The sequence below is a fragment of the Phasianus colchicus genome, chromosome 2 (assembly GCF_987193195.1).
Source record: "Phasianus colchicus chromosome 2, bPhaCol1.hap1.1, whole genome shotgun sequence".
Classification (NCBI taxonomy): Eukaryota; Metazoa; Chordata; class Aves; order Galliformes; family Phasianidae; genus Phasianus; species Phasianus colchicus.
Genome location: NC_143437.1, coordinates 90867681 through 90892072, shown reverse-complemented (window position 1 = coordinate 90892072; position 24392 = coordinate 90867681). Strand labels below are relative to the sequence as shown.

Here is a 24392-nt window from a genome sequence, read left to right as displayed (position 1 = left end):
ATGTATTTTTTCTATAGTTACGCTGAGCTTGAATCATAGAAAGCCATGAAGGATCGAAAAGCTGTTGTTACACTACCCATTACAGGCCAGCAAATCAGGCGATCTCATATAATATATATATAAGGATATATCAGGATAAAAATGTTTGAAGCTTTCTGAGCTGTGTCAGATGGTGTATGAGGCCAAAAGAAATCACCAAGAACTGGCAGTTCTGTTCCATGGAACATGTTTAAATGAAATCCTTCTTATTGGCTCTTTCTTTTCTTCTGCATCTTTCTTTTTTTTGTTTTCTTCGGGCTTTTTGGTGGGTTTTTTTGTTTGTTTTGTTTTGAAATGCATTGGCAATTCATAGTGCAGGGGTTACCTTCTTTCACAGTTGTTCAAGATATTAATGAAAAGGCTTTGGGAGACCTTTTGCTGTTGTGTCTCAGATTGATGGAGGAGTTTCCTTCTACTTCCCTTGGACAACTATGAAATGAAAACTTGCAAATTCACAGCCATTTTGGAAAACATTGCTTCTGTTCCAGTTCCCTTTCCTGCAAAAGGAGAACAGTGAGAACAGTGCCTTCTGTGTCTCATGAGATTGTAAGAACTAATGCAGTAATTTCTGTCAGGTGCTTTGGAACCCCTTTACAAGAAGCACAGTCTAAGTTCAACATGTGAACCATTATTATTCCCTTGATAATGTTTGCTAATGTTTGCTGGGTTAAGTTCCATTAATTACAATTCTACTTATGTGGCTTAATCTCAATACACTGTTATAATTTACTGCTTTGTCTATATATAGTTGAACTTTTAATTGGATAATCAAAATTATGTTATTTCCTTCTTGTAACTTCATTTATGAGGGGTATTATAAGCTAAACAGTACAACAGATTGAGTAATGAACAGTAATAAATTTTTATTTTAATGTGAAAAGCCAAAAAAAAAAATTAAAACTAAAAGGTTATAAAAACAAAATAGAAGCAGAAGAGGATATATACATACAAGTATCAGTTTCATGCCATGATAAAAGCTACACGTAACTTTAGATACAATACCATCTTTGATTTTAGTGCAGCAGCGCTGCACCTACAATGAATATTTTATTGTCTATTAGTTTAATTCTACATTAATTTTAAAACATGATGTGGAGCTCTATTGAAGTTAAGATGTAATAAAATTAACTAAGCATCTACTACTGTAGGAAATTTAGAGCATTGGATTATAAGATTGCTGATGCTGAAGACTTGCAACAAGTTGTTTTCTCTATTGAAGGTATTATAACATTTATTAATTGGAAAAAGGTGGATATTAATCGGTTTCAGGACAATATGCAGGTATTGAGTTTTCACCAGCAGTGGGAATACGATTTTGACATAGACACCTCTCAAAGTGCTCCTGCTTACTGTGTTATCTCTAGGAGGCTGATGTTCAGTGTCAGGTTGTGTTGCTCTATGTAATAAGTGCATACTGTATGGCTTCCATTTTGAACCAGGCCTTCAGTTTCTTTGTAGCAGGCACTTGTGCAAGTTGACTTAGAATTTTTAGAGCGTATTTGCAGAAAGACTGTACTAAATGGGTTGTAAGCGTAAACACGTATGTCTGATCCTGTAAAGAACTGTCGTGCATCCTATATCTTTGTCTGATTTTGAATTATTGTTTAAATAAGCTGAAATTGAAGAAGGCAACTGATTTTTTTTCATTTGTAGCATTTGACAGCTGCTAGAAATTGCATGAAAGAAAAAAATATCAAAGGCTTAAGTATTAAAATTTTCACTTACAAGCTACGTTTATTGAGTAATCATGATTGTTTAATAACCACAGCTTAAAGCACATGACCCATAGGAACAAATAATTGTGTATAATAACCAGTACCTTCTACCTAACAGTATTTGTTCTGTCAGGAATAACGTAGAATTTTAGAATGAATATTTTGTAATTTGGACATCAGAGGAAAAAATGGCCTAATAGAGAAGATAATATGTATACAGAAATAATGATAACAGATCTGGACCAGTGATAACAGATGTTCAAATAGTATGAAATGCTTATTCATAAAACATCTAATGATACAAAAATTAAGCTTGATTTCAGCATGTTCATATTCTTCTTCTTTGCATTTTTTCTTTGTGTTTATGAACAGTGAAATTGATATCCTGAAGATGAGATTCATTTAAGAAAATGAAGTTGAGTGTAATAAGAAAATGACTTTATCTTTAGATTGAGATATCCAACTGAGAAACCCCAGAAATAGAAATGAGACCCATGTAGTTTAAATGACTAACCACAAAGCGTGACATATGAATTCCAAATATCAAATAATAAACTGAATACTTGAATGTATCTGTTAAATGTATTTGAGAAAATTTGCATAATGAATAACTTCATAACACTGTAGAGCTGCTGGCAGACAATTTTGCAAACAGGAAGGAAGCTGCATTCACCTCATAAATTGCTTGCAGTGAATAATGTTAATGTTTTAAAATGGTGAATGAAATTTCCTGAACAATGAGACTTTCCATCTAGTTTATAGAGAAAAATAGTTTAGTTTTTCAGTATGCTTGGATTTTTCAAGTTAGTCCTTTAATCAGACAGATAACATGGATTCTATGTGTTTTCCTGACAGACCAGCAGTACTCATGGTCGCCTTCTCACCACTTCAATGAAGAAAGATATTCTCCTGCTTCGAGGAATATGAAAGGATTATCTGGCAGTCGCAACCAACCACAGTTATGTTCAGCTCATACTTGTGGCTTAGCATCCCCTGAAGATTGTGAACATACCCACGACCATATCCACCATGGGCAGGAACCAAGGCAATCGTATCTTCTCAGCCCCACGGAGAGTTGCCCGATGGACCACCATCGTTGCTCGCCACGCAGCTCCATTCATTCTGAATGCATGATGATGCCCATGGTAATGGGCGATCACATGTCAAGTAGCACTTTCCCCAGAATGCACTACAGCTCACATTACGACACAAGAGACGACTGCGCCATGTCTCACGGTAACCCTAAGATTAACCGCATTCCTGCAAACCTTTTGGACCAGTTTGAAAAACAACTTCCTCTTCACCGGGATGGGTTTCACACTTTACAGTACCAGAGGACCTCAACAGCTGCAGAGCAACGCAGTGAGAGCCCAGGAAGAATACGCCATCTCGTTCATTCAGTCCAGAAACTTTTTACTAAATCTCATTCTCTGGAAGGATCATCCAAGGGCAATGTCAATGGAACAAAGGGAGACAGTCGAGGGGACGATCATCATCATGGACACCATTCCAAGCATAGCAAAAGGAGTAAAAGTAAGGAGCGAAAACCAGAAACCAAGCATAAATCTGGAATGAGCAGTTGGTGGAGCTCTGATGACAATTTGGACAGCGATAGCACTTACCGAACCCCTAGTGTGGTAAATAGGCACCATGCAGATCATATATCCCATTGCTACCCTGAGGCGCTCCAGGGACATTTTGGGGATCTGTCATTGAAGACTTCCAAAAGTAACAATGACGTGAAATGTTCAGCTTGTGAAGGGCTAGCAATGACCCCTGATAGTAAATATATGAAAAGGAGTTCTTGGTCCACACTTACAGTAAGTCAGGCTAAAGAAGCTTATCGCAAATCATCACTGAACTTAGATAAGCCTCTGGTTCATCAGGAAATCAAGCCTTCCTTGAGGCCATGCCATTACCTTCAGGTAAGAAGATTTTCTTAACATTTGTAATGGGAAAAGCAACACAGATGATGCATAGTCGTGAAAATGCAGAAGTCGTGTATAACTCTCTGAAGATCATCTGTGTCTCACCTAAAGCAAACGTTCCATTACAGTGAAAAAACTCTTGCTTTAGTCTTTTTTTCTGTGGGAAACAGACTAAAAAAATACATACAGGAGATGACATATAAATTAGTTTAAGATCAGGGAATTTGTTGTAATCTTCAGAGTTCATGCTGCACATACCAATTAAAATCCATAGCCCAGACTGAAAAAGAGGCAGTTCTCCCAGCAGTCTGGGGCTAGAAATAACGTGTCAAGTACAACTGTAAATGAGTGCTTTTAAAAGCAGGTGGTGTGGAATCCTATTTTTGTGTTAATTTATTCCTTTCTCCAGGTTGTTTAAGTAACAAGAGAATACATTTACTGGCATACTCAATTGCTTTGTCTTGATGACGATTACTCACAAAGTTCCTTTTAGTGACTGGGTCAATCAAAATCATATTGAGCTGAGCTTCTTTTGAAATCATACTATAAGCTATCCTTGTTAATAATTACAGGAATACCTTGAGAAGATAGGTATTTCAGTCCTAATACTCAGACTATTTGTGATGTTCTCCACTCCTGTTTTCTCTAGCAGCTCTCACTTTCTCCTAGATTTAAACTCTCAATGTGCTGCTTGCTGCCAGTTGCCACCTCAGAATCATGCAGGTGTAACCATTTATGATGCTGCACAATGATCTCGATCCTGAATTGATAAGGGTTTAAAAAATAGTTCCAAAATATTTCTTTTTGGACATTTACACCACTTACATGGTGTAGGTACAGGAAAGTGCCATGAAAGTATGATTAGCACCTCAGGGCATACAGAGAACTGCACTGGGAGCAGTGTATAAAGGAGCAGCTGGGAGGGGAACTTCTTTAGCTGTCATTGCCACTGGAAAAAACATATTATACAAATATTCCCCTTGGTAGTTTTACCAAGTACAGCCTGCAAAGCCAAAGCTGTTCTGAGTATCTTCTTTTTAATTTCTTTTTAATGAACTTTCTCCAGAATTTAACTGGTTCTCACATTAACGCGGGCAAATCTTCACTCCAGATTTATGTATTTAGAGATCTCCAGTTCCTATGGGCTTTGCAAAAGCCGACAGACACAGACTGCTGCCTACTTCTGTGTGGAACTCTCTTCCCTCGGAGCAATAGGGGACCAATCTTACTGAGTCACACTTGAAGGGACAGATCTTTTCAAATACATATGCAGCCATCCAGGATCAATCTTTCTACTTAAAGAGGAAAAGTTCCTCATCGAAGAGAAAGGAAAATAAATAAGTTGCAATACTCATAGCATTTCAATGCAAATTGGTTCCCATTAAGGCTGACAGCTGTAATATTGTTTCATATCCAAGTACAGTTCTCATGCATGTAAAATGACCTGCCCTTCCCTGGAAGTTTTAATCTAGTTCAATGAGCCAGAACTGGAAGCATATCTTGTACAGAGACCTCCACTTCTGTCTGTGTTATAAAATCAAGCATGTGGATCTTACATTAAGAAGTTTGGATTTTGCTGGCTTTTTCCTTAGCATGATATCCTTATACTTTCACTCATAGAACTCTACATCTTCTGTATCTTTGTTGGGTTTCTTGATTTTCTTTTCATCATGTTTCAAATCAAACAATTATGTGATTTTATGTTTCCTTGTTTGGTTGTTATTTTATTATTTCACTCTTACAACACACTTTGTCCTTAAGAAGTCAGTGTTTTTTACTTTTCATAAATCCTGCCCTTATTTCCATCCTTTATCAGCATCCTCAAGTGAATGTGAAACACAGAGTTCAAACATTAACTTCATTACTGCTAAGTTTTGGGTCAAGCCCAGTGGCAGGCCTAGGAACAGGAAAATATTTTTTTACTTTTTTTTTTCCAGAAGTCTTTGTTTTATGCTTTTGGTGAATCAGGGATAACTGCCAGAAAGAAGTTTAATCCAGCAATTAGAAAGGTTCATCAACTGGTAGGTCCATCCAATTTAAAACCTAGAAGATATGAATTTAGATTTTTGCTGTACCAGAGACTTCCTCTGTGATCTCTGGCTTTAAGCTTCTTTTAAAATGGGATAGTAACCATTCTCTAATTCACAGAGATGCTATAATGTCAATCTGTCTAGACTTAAGGGCTCAGTTACTACAATAAACAATTTATAGCTGTGTCCAAAGCAATAATACAAGGAATTATATGTCATGAATATTTTCACTGCGAAATTTTCAAATAAAATATATGTTCTGTACAATCTGCATTCAGTGCGTGAATATCTTTCAGATTGATTGGCTTGCTTATTCACTAGCCCAAGGTCAGCAAACAAATGAAGGGACCCCATTCTGTCAATGTCCTAGCTAGGACATTGGGTTTGAAACTTCTCCGTTGAGGGATGCTGCACTGTCACAGTGTAATCATTAAGACCAAGGATATAAATCCCATTATTAGCTCTGCTGTGAACTTTCTCTCTGACCCAGGAAATGTAATTTGTTAATCGGCACAGATTTCAATGAATCTGTCTGCAAAACCAAGGAAGGATATTTAACTTTTCTTACAGCGGTGAAGGAAGCATCAGTAAATAATGACTGGGTGAAAATAATCACCAGGTTGAGAAATTGAAGAAGGTAGAGAAATGTCTCAGGATCCCTAGCCAGGAGAGTTTACTACACCGCTCCACAATATCTGGGAATGAAAATGTTCAAGGGATTATGAAGTTCATTGTGCAGCAGTGGTTTCCCTCAGGTACATAAGTGTGCAGATAAGCATGAAGCCCCCAGGTCTTTGTTAGATCCTTGTGTTTATAGAATTACAGCACATGTCATTAAAAGACATTTCTCCTTAGTGATGTCAACTGGATCTGAGTCATTTTTCTATCCAGTAGTTTATGTTTTTCTTTTAATACTATCAATGAAATATTATTACTTGCATTTTCCACTGGAGAGTTCTGGCAAACATTGTCTTTAGCTGGAAGTGCAAGCGTTGTCTTAGACCTGTACTTGAAACCACCTTCTGTCTGTCTTGCTCTGAGCTTCCATTTTTTCTTCCACAGTAATTACTGAGCTATAATTTCCTTAAAACCAAACCTTCAAAGGATTAACAAGGCAAATTGCTTTCTAAGAAGTGAGCTTCTATCAGATTCACAGATTAAAAACAGGAGAAAAGAGGTGGTAAAAGCATCTATGTATTATATGCTTGAGTCATATCTTAGACTAGAAAGGAGGCATTTCTTTAACCTGTTAAAGTTCCAAGCTAGCCACTGGCTCTCTCCTAGGGCTTCTCACATTCCTGCTCTCCCACACACCCTGTAGCTGGAGGGTTCCTGCTCAGGCAGTGTGCTAGTCCAAGTCAGGGGTGGTTCGTATGGTCATATACATGGTCATACTGCTCTCCATGCCACCTTGACCATTTACCTTATTTCAGCATGGCTGGAATAGTCCTAAAGTGGCCAGTTTAAGAGAACAAAATTAGTAGGCATAAAGCTGTATGAAGCTGACTGTTGTTGTGATCTAAAACTATTCATTACCAAGCCAGATTTGTATCACTCCTGCTACTGTGCAGACTGGAGAAGGGAGCAGGGATGAGTGGGAGTACCTTTGAGCTCCAGCTAGCTGTTAAACCACCTTAGCTGTAATGTGAACCCAGACCAGCTGGCTAGCACAGCAGTCAGTTCAAGAGCAGAGAACAGGCATTTTGTAACTGGGTACTGATAGCGTTTATTAAATTCTTGTGAGTGATTAGCAAGTTTTACTCATGGGCCTTCAATTTCAGTTTTGAATGCAGACAAACTGAGCTACAAATGCATTTTTGGGCACCAAACGTTTGTCATCTCTCTCCATAGGCAGAATAATCCATGGAGATCACACACACATTTTAAGTGTAGCTTTAACTGTAGTGGCTGTTACTGCTCTCCATGTGATTTTAATTTTAATGTAAAATATGTAAAGAAAAAAGATAAATGAGTTTTGAGAGCTCTTTTATCTTCATTGGTTGTTTTTGCTAATTAGATTCAACGCATACATGGTGCAGTGACAGATTAATTTTAACCTGACATGAGTGAGAAGCAAAGATTTTCAACAGGAAGAAAAAAAAAGTGTATGGACTAGATAACAGTACAAAACTTATGAATACAGAAGTGTGCCTTATAGTTTCCAGAGCTGAAATACCTGTGAGTGTTAGTTAAAGAAAACTGATTCCTACAGTAAAGCCAAAACACAGCCAAAAGCATAGCAGTTACCATCCCTGAAGTTCTGGAGCACAGTGCTGCATGTTCCTGATTAATATTCCTCCCTCAGCCATTCAACAGCCTGTGAAGCAGCAAGCAATCAAGGTAAACATACCACAAGGTACAGTGAGTGAGTCAGCAGTGAGAAAGAAAATAGCATGTTGTTCTAAAAATGGCTTCAGCCCACTCCTGTCTTCCTACTGCATTTAAGTACGAGCGTCATCCATTACAGCACTGGCACTGCTAAGCTTGTGGGTAATAATGTCAGCTGTGTACTCCACAGAATGAAAGAGAAGCTCAAGAGTTGGTCTCTTAAAAAAGAAAGAGGAAAAAAAAAACAAACAAAAAAACCACAGCGGTTTCAACAAGGCTCTTTGCTTGTTTAAGCTATACGTGAATGGAGAAGAGTTCTGAGGATAAGCTAATGGAGTAATAGGCATTAAGCTCTCAGTTGCATTTTTCCACGAACTCGTCTGGGGACAAGGCATAGTCCCACGAACTCAGTTGCTGCTCTGGAGAGGCACTTGCTGCACTGCATTCCTTCCCTGGTGTGCAAGGATGGGTTTGAACCCAAAGCACCTTTCTCAGCTCTTCATTTTTGAAATGCTGAGAAATGAGATTGTGTCTGTTGGCCCAACATAACACCCGTATATGAGCTACAAAAATGACATCCAATACTCCACCAGCCAAAGCTAGCACACTTTTGGTACTAATGTCTGAGCCAGTATCACCCACGCTGCCTTCACTACGATTTATGACCAAATTAACTGGGCTGTTTCCACAGCAGAAAAGGCTTGTGTGGATTGAAAGGCAATCTGCATCCTCAGCCAGCATGGACATGTGCTGAGCTGTGTGCCTCTCTACAGCCCAGTACAGTCCCACAGGTACATCTCATCTAACCCAGTGCCTTCCCAAAGCAGGAATGGAGTGGGCTGCATTGCCCTCTCCCTAAGCAGGCAAAAAAAACAACCAACAATATCATTCTATCAGTGATGCTGTAAAGCTCTGACTAAGTTGCTGTCTTAGACTACTGCTGTCTTAAATTACCGTAGTAATCAGTGATACAACAGTGCACTTGCCTTCATGTCTGCATACTAGGAAGCTCATATTGACTTCAATGGATTGCTGAAGCTTCTTTTTCTGAACAGGAATAGAAAGATCTCACAGTTAGTATTTGTTAGCAGCCAAAACAAAGCCCTTCTATTGCAGAAGCATCAAGGCTGGGAGCAGAAAAGGGAGGCCATGATCCCACTGCCCTTTAATCAGGTAGAATTGTCCTCCTTTAAAATGTTAGTACCATGTGCTGCCAAATTGTTTTTTGACATTAGCCTCAGCAAAGATGAAGGCTGACCTTTGCAGTTGTTACCCAAAGGTGTCGCTGGAGAAATTTCCAGCCAGAAGTTAATATTTTATACACCTGGGCCAGTCACATCTGTCAAATGAGAGTGCGGGCTTGGGGCCATGCTGACTGCACGCCCTCCTGTGCTACTGGCAGCTGCCTTAGGCACACCTGGCTCCTCCGCTGGGCAGCCAGGATGAGTTTTCTTGCAAGAAGGTAACGGCACAAAAACGGTGAAGCATTCATAAATATTGCTTTGATTTTTTTTTTTTTTCCACCTGTACTTATAGGTTGTTTGTTGTGGTTTTGGTTTTTTTTTTTTTCAAGTGCAGTTGCATGTGTTTAAATGGCTGAAGGTGCATGTGGACAACATCCCTGCTAGGAGAACTGATCTTTTTGAAAGTATGCAGATAACTAAGCATCATCTAGTAGCTAGACAGGATGAAGCCACTCATTTCACTCTGTGCTCTGAATAATTGCAGTCATTTGGAGTTAACTGTACAAAACACTTATTAGTTATAATGAGAAAAATGTATGAAAGGCATGTTTTATATAGTCCTTTTTTTTCTACTAGTACCATTATAACAAATAGGAAAAAAATAAAAACTATCGTTTTCTGCTTAGATTAAAAAAATGCACTGTTTAATACAGATCTTTTCAGTCAAGCCTGAGGATGCTGCCTTTTAGGTTCTTCTTGCATGTCTAGCTCTATAGTTACCCTGCAATGTCTGCAGTCTGTGATTTTGGAGATGCCATGTGTTTTAAGTATGTGGGGAGCACCTCTCTTTTCCTTTATGGACCTTTTTTTTCTCACTCTGTACTTCACTGACAATGAGTGATGTATGGGTTTTGCTTACAGGTAATGATAATGCTCTGAACATGAGCCAGCAGTGTGCCCAGGTGGCCAAGAAGGCCAATGGCATCCTGGCTTGCATCAAAAACAGTGTTGCCATCAGGAACAGGGAAGTGATTGTCCCCCTGTAGTCCCCAACCTCAAGTCCAGTTTTGGGCCCCTCACTGCAAGAAAGACATTGAGGCCCTGGAGCGGGTTCAAAGAAGGGGTACAAAGCTGGTGAGGGGTCTGGAGCACAGGCCTTATGAGGAGGGGCTGAAGGAGCTGGGATTGTTCAGTCTGGAGAAGAGGAGGCTCAGGGGAGACCTTATTGCTCTCTGTAACTACCTGAAGGGAGGTTGTAGTGAGCGGGGAGTCGGCTTCTTCTGTCCTGCAACTGGTGATAGGACTAGAGGGAATGGCTTCAAACTGCACCAGGGGAGATTTAGGCTGGACATTAGGAAATACTACTTCTCTGAATGAGTGGCCAGGCACTGGAATGGGCTGCCCAGGGAGGTGGTGGAGTCACCGACCCTGGAGGTGTTCAAGGAACGTTTGGATTTTGTGTTGAAGGATTGGTTTAGTGAGAACTATTGGTGATAGGTAGATGGTTGGACTGGATGATCTTGTAGGTCTTTTTCAACCTTGATGTTCCTATGATTCTGTGTTAAGGTAACAAATCAACTCTGAATTTGCCTTTGTATCTACAGCGGTAAAGGCAAAGACATTTGCAGAAGGATCTATAGGTGATTTTCACTGATACGTCATGCAGCATAGAGATGCTGCATTGAGTGGACTGATAATACTTTCTACTTCTGACTGTGGCTGGAAAAGGATATAGTAGTAGGAGCATGAACATCACCCTGTGGTAGTGTCTCTCACACCTTCATTGGTCATAAAAAAAAAACAGGCTGTATGCTGCAAATATCAATGTTTGTGTCACCAACTCTAATGCATAAGTTTCCAAGGTAGCAGAAAATCAGGCCTCTCTTTTCCCAGAGCCCCTTAGGTGCAGTGGATGTACTTTATGGCTCCACCTGAACTCCCTTCTAGGCCTCTTCTGCTTTAAGCTGTAGCTAAGAGGTAGCTTCCCAATGGGGGACTTCTGTTTTTCTCACTTCTACTTCACATTAATAGGGAAGATACAGCAGAAATCCTACAAATTAGGAATTACCATATATATCAGTTTTGCATCTGCATACATGTTTTTTACATACATATCAATGTTGTTTGGACTTCTCAGTCCAGATAAAAGGAAAAGGCAGAATTTACTCAGGACAGAAGAAATGTCCATGTGCAGTCCTGCATCTCTCACGGGAGCTTAAGCTTCCAGTCAGTTTTTCCTCAGTTCTGCTTAATGTCTGACAAAATGGAAACAACAAAATAGAACGCCTTTTAATTCTTCCTGGCGCCTGTGATCTTTAAAGCACATGGAGAACAAATAATATGCAACCAGCCCATAATTCTACCGTGCTGTAGTTTTGTATATTACTCAGCTGAAATGCTCTATCATTCCTTTACCTCCCAATACTCACAACTGTTATTTACAATTTACTTTATTAATTGTCATAAATTCAACTCAGAGGTTTTTTTCTTTTCTGTAATTTTTCTTCACTGTGCTGTGCAGATAGCTGGGCTCCATCCACTCTGCAGATATATTTCAATTAACTCAGCCTACTTTTCCCAAAAGCATCTATCAGTAGAATTTGTAGTTAGCTTCAGTTGCTGTGGTTCTGTGGACCTTCTCTGCTGCCTTGTTTGTAGGTGTATTCCTGACTCCCTTTCATCTGCAGTGAATGATGGACTGCAGTTCAGTGTAGGTCTTTCAGCAAGGTGATGCTTAGTTTTATTGGCTTGAACAGAATTTGCATTGTAGTTCAATTAATTCAATTCAAGGAGAAAGATGTAAACGAAAAGGCAGCAATGAGCTGGCCCAACAAGGCAAGGAGAAAAAAAAACCACACTTGGGGTTGAGACTATGGTAAATTAACTGGCAGAAATGCTGCATTTTTTTCAGAAGGATGAGAAGTTCCGAGTTTCTGTCTTTGGTGCTTCTATGGCTTGTGCACTATTGAAACACTTGCTCTTTAGACTGCATCCATACTAACAAAATCACCATCAGCAATTCTGCTGATGACACCAAGCTATGTAGTGCAGTCGAAACCCCAGAGGGACGGGATGTCATCCAGAGGTGCTGAGGCACAGGAGCAGGTTGCCCAGAGAGGTAGTGGATGCCCTATCCCTGGAGACACTCAAGGCCAGGCTAGATGAGGCTGTAAGCAACCTGCTGTAACTGTAGGTGCTCTGAGCACCCTGATTTAGCTGTAGGTATCCCTGTTCAATGAAGGAGGCTTAGGCCAGATGACCTTTAAAGCTTTCAATTCAAACAATCTAAATACTAAACTGAAGAGTATTAGAAAAAGTTCCTTGCACCCTGATTCTCTATGCTGTTTTGTTATTCGGCCTATCAGGCACTGTTTTGATCCCAGCCAGCTAGAATTTCCTTAAACAGCTCCTGGGTACAGATCAGGACATACTGCAGATCAGAGACCATTCTCAGAAGACACGCTGCTTTGGAGGCACAAATTGCAAAGCAGTATGGATGTGGGGTGCTGCAGGCTGGTTTGGCCTCCAGACAAGACAGTGAATCTTCACCATAAAGCAGTCATCATGCCATTTTTATCCTCTCTCTAGTACTGATGACTGTGCAGCAGCACAGCAAGTTTGCAGCACCTCACCAGTTCAGATAAAAAATTTATTATTCTTGTTAGGGTTATTTTCCAACCAACACTCTAAGTCACTATACAGTTACTGTGGGTTTGTTAGAAAAACTGAGTATTGGTTAAGGAAAACCTGTCCAGTCTACACTGATGGTAGTATATTTTTCATCAGCTTAGGCTGACCATGAGGCAGCATCCTGAGTCACTTACAAAAGGAAATACATAGTTGAGCAGAACCTAACCTTCTTGGTTGAATTCATACTGGTTTTATGTCTTGGATTAACCGGCTTTATCTATGTTCTCATTTAAACACAAGCCAAGCTCTCCCTTCGGTTCAAGCTTGTCATATTTATGATATCAGCGAGCTCCAGGCTTAGCAAGGAAAAGTCACTTATAATGAGGACAAACTCACTGCTGACATCTGACTGCACCTTGGTTCACTGTGCCAACATGGTACAAGTCCAGAAGATCCCAGACGAAACCACCAATGTATCATGGGATTTGTGAAGCATAATGTTTGCAGCTAGCTGAATGGCAAATCTCTTTGAAGGCTGTAAAAGCACAGTATGTCATGAGGTGGGCATTTGCCCCACGTTGCTCCAGACAATATAAACAAAGACAGACTGTCATTACAACTATGAGCATAAGCAGTGTGCACAGGTGAACTTCATGAGGTTCAACCAATCCAAGTTCCAGGTCTTGCACCTGGGTTGAGGCAACAGTATGCATACAAGCTGGAGGATGAAAGGATTGAGTGCAGCCCTGCTAAAAAAGGCCTGGGGGTTCTGCTGGATGACAAGCTGGACTTGAGCCAGCAATGTGCCGTCACAACCCATCCCTGGAGACTTTCAAGGTGAAGCTGGATCAGGCCCAGGGCAACGTCATCTAGCTGTGGTGTCCCTATTAATTGCAGGGGAGTTGGATTTAATGACCTTTGAAGGTCACTTCCAACACTAAGGTTTCTATTATTTAACCATTCTTGGGTTACAAATGGTGTAGTTGCTGGAAAACCAATCAGGAAACCTATTTCTGGTTCACTTTTTTTTGTTTGTTTGTTTGTTATAAGGATTATTTTAATGAAAGGAACTCTGTTTTCTAGAAAGTAAAGAAGTGGTGAGTAAACAATCCCGATTACACTGGATGTAAATCTTCTCATCAAGGAGAAGAACTTTGAGTGGGATTGCCTGTGAAAAACTAAAATCAGACAGTAAAGAACACTGGCACTGTTGTTTCTATTTGAACACTTAACAGCTAGAATATTATATTTATGTTTTGTGATGTGCATGAGTGTTGAGAGTTTATCGATTCCCAGATTCCTGATTTCAAGTTTTGTTGTTTTCAAGCCATTGTAAAGCCTATATTATTTAGTATCTATGTGATGTTCTTCATCTTCCTGTTGTACTACGGTTATTCATATCAAAGCACAGAGAGAATTGCAGGCAAGATAAAGACATCTTGCATTCTCAGATTAGGTCCTGCCTTGATCCTGATGTTGACTGGAGAACGCTGAAAGAACTCTCCGTACTTCTTAGTTGTCAAGACGTTCAGGGAGTAGGGGGTGGCATGTGAAAATTAAAGCTAATTAAGAGGATTGGCATTGTTAGTGGTGAGGAGGAGTCCCTGACATATTTTGTAGAGATTTTTGAATGGCTTCATTGTATAGTTCATACTCATTGAAAAATGAATCAGCACATTTAAAAAAAAACAAAATACAGGAAATGTAGATTAAAATGTGTACTGAGAATGGCATTGAGACGCAAGCATAAGGTTAGCTACTGAGAAAACAAAGCTTTATTTTTAGATAATGTGCTCAACACCCTGTAAAAACCAGTAGTGTTTAGCATCCACAGCCAGTAGAATGTCATTATATTCAGAAGAAGATTCTAGTAATTAGTCACTGTTCCTTCTTCTGTTAAGTTTTTGAAAACATAGATCCAACTCCCAACTCTCATTATAATATCAAGAAAACTCCTACCATGCTAAGAACATTTCAGTCTGCCTTGCAAGATTTTCATCTGTTTCACCTATTTACAGCTGTGCACAGAGATTGTTCTTCTAAGGCTCCTCAAAGAAGACTTCACTTGACAAAAAATCTATGTAAATTTCAGATACTGTCCTTTTTTTTTTTTTGTCATCTTGACTAGACTGAGAAAGCATAAAGTCACAATTACATATCAATTACGTACTGTTTCCTATCTTACCTTTCTTTCTATCATCTGTAGTCTAATTTCATGCACAGACAGCTTCTAGTAAAATGTGAAATATATATTACTAAAATAAGATTTAGGTCAAAATGAATATTTCAGTGCATTTTACATCTGCATGCTAATTAAATTTCACAGGACTCCTCTGAGGTAGGTAATTCTCATTTTAACCTTTCACTATGAGAAATAAGAAGAAGTGATAGTCAGCTCCCTCAGCTGAAGCCATATATTTAGAAGTGTTTCATTTTAGGTAATAAAATGGTATCCATATTTTAAGCAGATCAGCAATTCAGTGGTGGAACACCTTTAAAACTCTTGGCACTGGGACCATGCCACAGAAGTGGGTGTAACAACAGGAGCAGATCTATTTTGACAGGCCAGTGGCAGTTGCTGGTTTGTCTTCTTTAGCTAAATCCTAAACTAAGATCATTGAATTAACAGTAGTCAGATTCCAGAAGAATAAATAATTCATTGATTCTTCCAGTTTTAACATCAGTGTTTTAAATTCAAGGTGGAGTATTCTGACTGCCAACATTAGTACCTGAATGGGAGCCTAGATTTCCCATCTCTGTTTAGATATAAGGAAACATTTTTCTACCATAAGCATGATTAAACATGGGAACAAGTTGCCTGGAGAGATTTTGGAGTCTCCATTGTTAGCAAAACCCATCTGGACTGTGTGCTGTATCTGACACTGCCTTGACAAGGAGGCTGGATTGGAGATCTCTGAGGACCCTTCCAACCTCAGCAATTCCTTGATTCCAGAAGTTTGGTGAATTCATTCTTGTTGCTTAGATGTACTTCTGTTTACATATGGAGAATATACGCAATTTGAAAACTGGGGAAGACCTACTGCAGAAGCCCAATCAGGGTCTGAAGGCAAGCCTTTTTCAAGCCCTGTTCTTCTGATCGATGTAATCTAAGTGAAAGTAAGATACACTGACACAAGGGTAATGGCTTTTCTTCTAGAACAGGGAAATGTGAAAAACTGTACTCTAGAATACGCAAATTCACACTGTTAAGATCTCAGTTCTGTTTCTACCTGAACATGCCTTGCAAGATGTGGACTCAAACCCACATGTTCCCAGTTCCCCAGTGCGTGATAAGGCAGCTTAGAATTAGGGCATTTCTTTTTTTCTTCGAAGTGTCCACAATTTTAATGCAAAAACTCTTGTGCATAAAGATCATGTGAGTGTTTGGCTCAGGACTGTAACTAAGGTCCCTTTTTATAAGGTAATTGCCTGGGTCGTGATTGCTGCAACACACTCTTAAACACAAAGTCCTCTTCTACCCAGCCCTTCCTAAGAATTCTGAGCATTTTATGGGAAAAAAAAAAAAAGAAGTCTGAATTTGATTTTCAGAAGATGGGAAATGACAAAAGGATCTTTCTGCTGCCTGTTACTGGATACAGTAAACACTAGAAAAGAGTTTAGATTTTTCTTCATACTCTGACTTTTGATTGACTAACTAAAGGGACCTTTTGATTCCTTTTGGACACTGTTATAAAGAAGCTAATTCTCCAACATACTTTTTCTGGCAAATTCAGGCTCCTACCTAAGGTTCTGGAGTACACTTCTAGGATCTGTTGCATAAAATGTAATAAGGTAAGTTTTAGGTACGAGGTTCTGGACCTCAGTAACAAACTAAGATAAGACAGTGAATGAGAATTGAAACAATTAAATCCATTTCCTGTACATCCTTTTGCTCCTAGTATCAACAATGTATTTAATTGGTGAAAGAAACTCATGATTTTTTTGCAGTATTTATAATGAAATCAGCAGCCAGTGGCAAAAATAAAGGAAAAGATCTGGACCTTGTCAGCTCGTTGTTCTTACAAAAGGAAATTCATATGGTAATATGCAGTCTAAGTCCTCTGTGGGTAAAAACCGCATGCACAAGAATTCATGTTAAGGTCTAGAACAGAAGGAAGACTTTTTTTCAACATTATAAATATCAGCACTCATTGCTATATGCAAGTAGATAATTAGGGTAATTATTCCCAATTAGCAGCTGGAAACCCTGCAGATGGGAATTTCAGGGGCTGGTAACCATTGTAAGAAAGTATTTCTGCATGCTGTAAAGCACTTTCATATTTTGGAAAATATACATATAATGACCCTCACACTTGCTGTAAAACACTACTGTTAATACTTCAGTATAAAGAAAACTCTTTCCTGTACTATTTCCTGTACTATTATAGTACTACTTTTCTTTAAAGGTACAGTGCAGCCCGAGACTGCCTGGATTTTTCTGAATATTTAACCCATCAGTAAAAGTCATTAATGAACCAGTGCTGGCCAAACTGGGGCTCAGATCTTCCTTCTTTTCTTGCACCATGAGGACGAACAATGTCAATGGCCCTTAATTGTTTCTGAAGACAGCAGATGGACTCCAGCTGTTTTCATAGCTGGGTATGAAATCTGAGAGAACATGCAGTGAAACTTCCTTGCCAGGCTTCAGAACCCCTGTGCTTGTTAGATTCTGTTACTTTGTATGGCACAACAGTTAAAAAAAAAAAAAAAAAAAAAAAAGCATACCTATTTTAATTGTATATAATGCTTCTTTTTCAATAACAGGTTTGTATGATAGTCAGCTGGTTATTATGGTTATAACAGGATTCGTGGTGTGTCTGTGTGTGCAGTATGTCACAAGCACAAAAGGAATAGGGATTCTTCAGTTCTTTCTTCGGAATTCATTTAAGTTACAAACTCAGAAAGTATAAGAAATGTAATTAGCAATAACAGTAAGACATGTAACTAAGATTTGTTTTTTATAAAGCTTTTTAATGTGAAAAATCAGTCATTCCTCTCTTTTAAAATAAGCTTTCATTTTCAAGCACAACAACTAAGCCTGTGTTTATTCCTTTATCCTTATCCTATCCTTATCTGTATACCTTGTTCATCTGGATATCCATTAAAACTCTTTCCGGATTTGGAACTTGTTTTTAGCTTTGCTGACATATAAGTAATAGAGAGCTTTTAAAAGTGAGAGCCTGTTCATATGATATCCATTAATATTTCATAGTATCATTTTTTAATTCTGATTTTTACATTAAATTGTACTGCCAGTTGTGGATAATAATGCTTAAAAATATTTATACTGTATATTTTAGGGGACTAACTGCTACAAGTACTACTACACGTAAATACCTCTTAATTGTCACAGAATCCCAAAAGTCTTTCCTCCAGCGTATTTTTTGTATGTTAGGTTTTAGAAAGGAAATGAAGAGGATGTATCACATTTAGAGATTTCAAGTTTGGACAAAAATTTTCATGCTATTCATCCAACCACCATCCAAAGCTGAATAATAATTACGGTTTCACAGAATCTTAGACTTAAGGTTTGTTTCTTTGCATAATCTAAGCCATAATTCATTTTGATTCATGCTCCATCTCGTTACTTCATATGGGAATATAACTCGTAATTTATTTTTCTGATATTGCCCTCTAGCATTCTCTGCTCATTGTGATCTGATTCATCTCTCTCACTGACCACATCGTCAGTATCTCTTTCTCTTCTGCGCTTGTTTCTTTAATATCTCTATCTTTACTTGTTCACCCTCTTTCTTAAAATTTCATTTCCTTCCTAATCCCTTTTTGGGACTCAAAGCACCACTCCAGTTCACCTGTTGTGTGGCTGATCCATATATCTTGAAAGGCAGCAAAGATGACAGGGGGATCATGTTAGTTCTTTAAATCTGAACTCCAATCCTGCTGAAATCAATGGGAACATTTACTGCAGCTCCACAGTGAACTCTGTTTTAGGTCTGAAAAATATTTGACTTGAAAGTCTTTATTTGGCATCTTGCTTTGCAGAAACTCCTTAATATACGTTTAACTTGAAGTTCTGATTTATAGTGTATTGATAAATAATGCCATTGTACTGTGTAATATATAGGAAGTCATTATGCTTATACAGGATTTGATGCTGCCAAGTGCATCAGCCCTGGTCCACCAGAATGTTCTGTCGCATCTCTTTTTAACTATCAATCATTATAATGGATTTCAGTGAGTTGCTTATATTGTTTAAGTAAATCACAGACCTCTGGAGATTATTGAGTCCAACCCCCCTGCTGAAACAGGTTTCCCATAGTAGGTTGCACAGGAAAGTGACCAAGTGGGTTTTGAACATCTCCAAAAAAGGAGCATCCAAGGAGCTTGTTCCAGTGCTCCGTGACCTTCAAAGTAATGAAGTTATTCCTCATTTACTTGTACACCTTCCTCTGTTCCAGACTGTGCCAGTTGCTCCTTGTCACTGATCTGGCATTGCTGAGAAGAGCCTGGTCCCATTCACTTACCTTTTGATATTTATAAGCATTGATAAGATCCTCTCTCAGCCTTGTCATCTCCAGGTGGAACAGTTGCAGATCTCTCAGCCTTTTCTCATATGAAAGATGCTCCAGGCCCTCATCATCTTTGTGGCACTCCACTGGACTCTCTCTAGAAGTTCCCTGTCTTTCTTGAACTGAGGAGCCCAAACTGTTCACAGTATTCTAAATGTGGCCTCACCAGGGCAGAGTAGAGGGGGAGGATCACCTCCTTTGACCTGCTGGCCACACTCTTTTCAATGCACCCCAGGATCCCATTGGCCTTCTTGGCCTCAAAGGCACACTGCTGGCTCATGGGCAACCTCTTGTTCATCAGGACACCCAGGTCCTTCTCTGCAGAGCTCCCTTCCAGCAGGTCAGCCTGTAACCTGTACAGAACTATGCTTGCTGAGTTTATATGCAAGTCTTTAAACAAGGCTGGTTTCACTGGAAATTGAAAATAATACTCCTGTTCAGTTCTCTGTACTTATAGTATAGACAATATCTATATCCTACATATGTATCATCTGACCACTAGATTTACTTTTTGAAAAACCACCCCAACTGTATGAAAGCAGCTCCAGCTTCAATGTATTATTAGTAGCTTGCTGCATTCCTGATATGTTACAGTCTCTATGAAATATTTAGCAGTTGCTAAATTAAAAAACAAAAAGAAAAATCCTTTGTCACATTTGCTTTTTTTTTTTTCTTTTTCAGAAGTTTGTCCTTAATCGGAATAGTATACATTTATGCACAAATTGTGGCTTAGCTTAATTTAAAGACCTCAGTCAGTTTTCTGTCTCTGACATACGATCAGCCTACTGTTTATCAGCTGAAAATCTGCATGCAAACTTTTAAGGGGTCAAGATTTCTTGTAATTTAAGCATATGTACATGTAGACCTTGCAGCAAAGCTCACAAGCAATGACTTAATTGTTTCTGAGGTTTTAACATTTATAAAATTAAAATTTCCCATCCTGATATTGAAAGTAAGTTCCCATATCATTTGTGCCCCTTAGAAATTTCTTTCTAAGTGATTTTTTTTCTGAAGAAAAAAAAAAATCACAACTTTTCTGTATAAAATGGAAAATGGAAAGAAGTATTTAAATATATGCAAACAATGCACGTTTTGCATTTGTGTTTGATGGTCTCTATTAGGTACCTCAGGATGAATGGGGAGGATACCCTGCCGGCGGGAAAGATGAAGAGATTCCTTGCAGAAGAATGAGAAGCGGGAGCTATATTAAGGCTATGGGAGATGAAGAAAGTGGAGACTCTGATACTAGCCCCAAGACATCACCAAAATTAGCAGTTCGACCCGAGTCATTATTAAAATCCATTGGACAAAGACCACTGGGAGATCATCAAAAGTAAGTTTTACTACACCATGTTATAACCTTTCCTGAAAATTTCCATGAGTAGATTATGTTTCTTTGTGTCTTATTGACAGTGATCATTCTTCGTAAGAAAAGATTATACTGTAGGTAAAGCTAACTTTGTCTTACTTAGTTTTAAATTAGCTACAGTTTCTCTTGATTAGCGGATGAAAAACTGCTGTCTTCCTCCATTTGTATAACAAAGGTATTACTTAAGAATACTCTTAAGAAAGAGTTTACTATATTTACTGAAGGAAATATATCCATCTTCATATGAGATCTTTAAAAATCTCAACCTTTCTTTTTAGGGGGATAATTCTATAATTCTTTGGGATTTTTTAGGGTTTTTTTTTTTTTTTTTTCCTAAAATAGAAAATACACTATTCTGTAAGAGCTATAATAAGAAACAAATGATTGTGCTTAAGTTTGGCACCTTAAATCTTATTAGTACAGTGCTTTCTTTATGTATCAGATATACTGTATAATATTCATTTAGCACTTTGTAGATGCTTTGGTTTGACTGCTTTTTTGTTATTAATTGTTTTATTGTTTTTTTCTTGTTTTGCATTGTTCTGTGTTTTTTTTCTTCATTCATTGCATCTTTAATATGACCTATTAAATAACTAATGGAATTTTAAAAACTATAGGAAAACGTGCAGTTGTATGTTTATGTTTATATTCTCTTCAACCTTTCAATGTATCATTTTAAATAAACTGTAATTGTTCTTTACAACACAACTGGAAAGTGGTAGCCACATTTGCAATGTGCTTCTATTAATGTAGCTGGGTGTTTCTCACAGCTTAGAAAGTTGATCTTTTTGCCTGGAAGAAATACATAAAAAGAAGAAATGAAGAGAGAAACCTTTGATTGTTGTTTATTGTTCTCTTGATAATACCATGCACAGTATAGGATAATGACTCATCCTTTCATAAAATAAAATGAAACAAAACAGAAACCTTAGGCAAAAAAAATACTTTTGGCTTAATTAGATTGAATTATTTGGCTCGCAATCTAGAAGAAAAGCACCAGCTTCCTCTGCTACTGAAGAGAACAGTGGTTTTGTACAATTTCTCATGCAATTCTATAGCTTCTATTCAAATGCATACAGAACAATGTTTGTACTATGAGATGCTGTAAGATTTCTGAAATACCGTGAAGTGAGACTGCTCTGATAAAATTCATTCAGAACAACTTATGGCAGCACAAAGAATGCAAAAGGCCTGTGTTTAGGAAACTGAGCCAAATCTGAATGTGCATTTGAAGGATTTGCTAGCATAGTAGCTCCAATGGTGAGACCATTGGCTTTTTATCTAAATACTGCTGTCAGACTTGTACCTGGTTGATTTCCAAAGATCAAAATGTAAGAGCTTAGAGGTAGTGGTTGAAATCAACATTCAAATATATATGTTTATATCCTTAGTTGTTGTGTCTGGGCTGGATTTTGAGGTTGAGGCACACTGGCTATAGTGACTGGTTTTGTCAGGGTTTCTCTAGGTCCCTAGGAAGCAAAGAGAGTGGTCATGTGTCAGGGGGTGAGTAGAGATTGTTTAGGGTAAGGAGCCCATAATTTCTCAGCAGTGGCAGAGGATTATTTTGTGAATCCCTCTGTCTCGGATTTTCTTGTAAATGACTGTGAAAGCTGTGGGTCCTACAAAGGGTCAGATATCCCAGAGGGATAAATAAGGGAGATCTAAAGTCCAGGACTTGCCAAGAGTGACCCTTCTGAAGGCAATAGGCAAAGGGGAGGTAGTCAGCTTTCACACACTGACAAGCTGTATTTGTGCTAGTAAATTAAACAGTGCCAGAGCAGAGGCCTGAGCACTGAAATCTGACCACATGGGCTGACCGGGTTTTAGAGAGGTCTCCCTCTGATTTGTCATTTGGGCCTGTGTGCTTCCTCAAACACTGCTGCGACTTAGTCTGCGTGGTAGTGTAGGCCCAGGATCATTCCCTGAAGGCAGTTTGGATGCAGCCACCCTATTTTGAAGGGTAAAAGAGTATAGCAATATGGTTATGGCCAGACAGTGCCAGTTGGCTTCAAGACCAGAGAACAGGCGTAAACAATTGTTAATGTATTTGTACAGACACAGCAACTGAGTCTGAGGAGAGCAGGAAGGACTACACCAGTTAGATCCCAAAGTGTCAGGGAGCACCAGTGTTGTCCACTGACTAAAGGGGAAAGCCAAGTTTCTATCAGAGCTTAACTCTGCTTTCTCGACTCTGCCTTATCATGTGCTTGCCAACTATTGACAAAATAATCCTTATGCTACTTTAAAGTTGGCCCTCTTGTAAGAGAGATACTACATTGTTATACAGGTTATTCTGTCAGATTTCACTTTCTGAGGTGACAGGGATGAAGGATCTGCTAGATCAGTGGGTAATTTCTGAGTGAGTAGGTGGATTATGGGATCCAGCTCCAGATGAACTGGAGATGTAGGCATGCTGTCACGGATGAAGGTACAAGGAAAACTGCTCAAAACATTGTTGATTAAAACCCCAGTGCAGTGCAGATGCAGTGTAGTTGGGTTGACAGCAGTGCATCTTCCTGGCCCCCAAAGATTTAATGGCATAGAAAACATTAACTGCAGTAGTAAAAGGATAGTTTTTGTGATACTGTGAAATACTGCTCGGGATCTGTTGACAATTTGTCATAAATGCTGCACTAGAAATAACTGAGAATCTGACCTGTTGTTCATGTATCTTTTAAATCCTCATTTTTGCTTTAAACTGAGGGACAGTACCTTGAATCTGCCAGCCTGCCATGTAGAGTTTTTCTTGTGACCTTCAGACAGAAATGTCACAACTATCCTTATTCTTGAATGTCTGTCTTGCAAAAACCTGCAAATTCCAGCAACCCTTGACATTATGCAGTACTTTGGGCAAGCAGGCAGACAGAAAATTTCTTGTTTCACAGAAATACCGGTGAAATAATAATCCAAAACCAGGGATTTCACCAAAAAGCCATTTCCTCCCAGTCCTTCCCTGTCACTCTGTCAGTGTGGGTCCCTGTAAAGTCAGTCAGATTGCTATGAAGGGATAGCAAGTGGTGATGGTCATGGAGCCTTCCTCCCTCCTCCCACATGGTTCAGTAATCCCCCTTGCATGCTGAGTGCCCCTTGTACTGCTGATCTCACTGCTGAGCCAGAAGTGAAGATTTTGAACAGCGTTCTTGCATGTATAGCTGGACTAAATAACGTGACTGGCATGTCTTACGAGAAATTACATAATTCAAGATGTCAGCTGCATTAGCTTGCTTTTTAGCTTGTTTATAGGATGGAGGGAGCTAATGCACAGAAATAAAATGGGGCTTTTAGTCTCCTAGTCCTTTGCTTGAATGTGCAGGATACTCAGAACTGAAATTTGGAAAAGTACCAGTAAACCTGCAATATGAATACTGATAGTTTCATTGTTATAAAAACATGCTTTTGCTTCAATAGGAGGGTTTCATAAGAATGCACCTAGTTTTTTATCACTATCCTGAATAGGCTAAAATGGAAACTGGACAAGTATTCACTTAACCTTAAACATAATGTTGCTGTGTGTGCATGTTTCTCCTGAGTTGTATCGGGCATCTTTGAAAGGATTTCCTATTTAAATTCCATTTCTATTTTGACCAGAGTAAGCCCTTGTTTTGTTGGTTCGTGTTGCTCAAAGATTCAGAAAATCAA

At 38.8% G+C, this 24392-nt stretch overlaps 1 protein-coding gene across 17 annotated transcripts in view; it reads left to right on the top strand.

Annotated features, from left to right (window-relative positions):
* DLGAP2 (DLG associated protein 2) overlaps positions 1-24392 on the top strand; it is a 453855-nt gene that overhangs the window by 363463 nt on the left and 66000 nt on the right. For all 17 annotated transcript variants that reach the window (XM_090136327.1, XM_090136320.1, XM_090136322.1 and 14 more), the window contains 2 exons: positions 2610-3679; positions 20506-20717. In XM_090136327.1, coding sequence (XP_089992453.1) covers positions 2610-3679; positions 20506-20717 — 1282 coding nt within the window. The remainder of the gene's footprint in view (positions 1-2609; positions 3680-20505; positions 20718-24392) is intronic.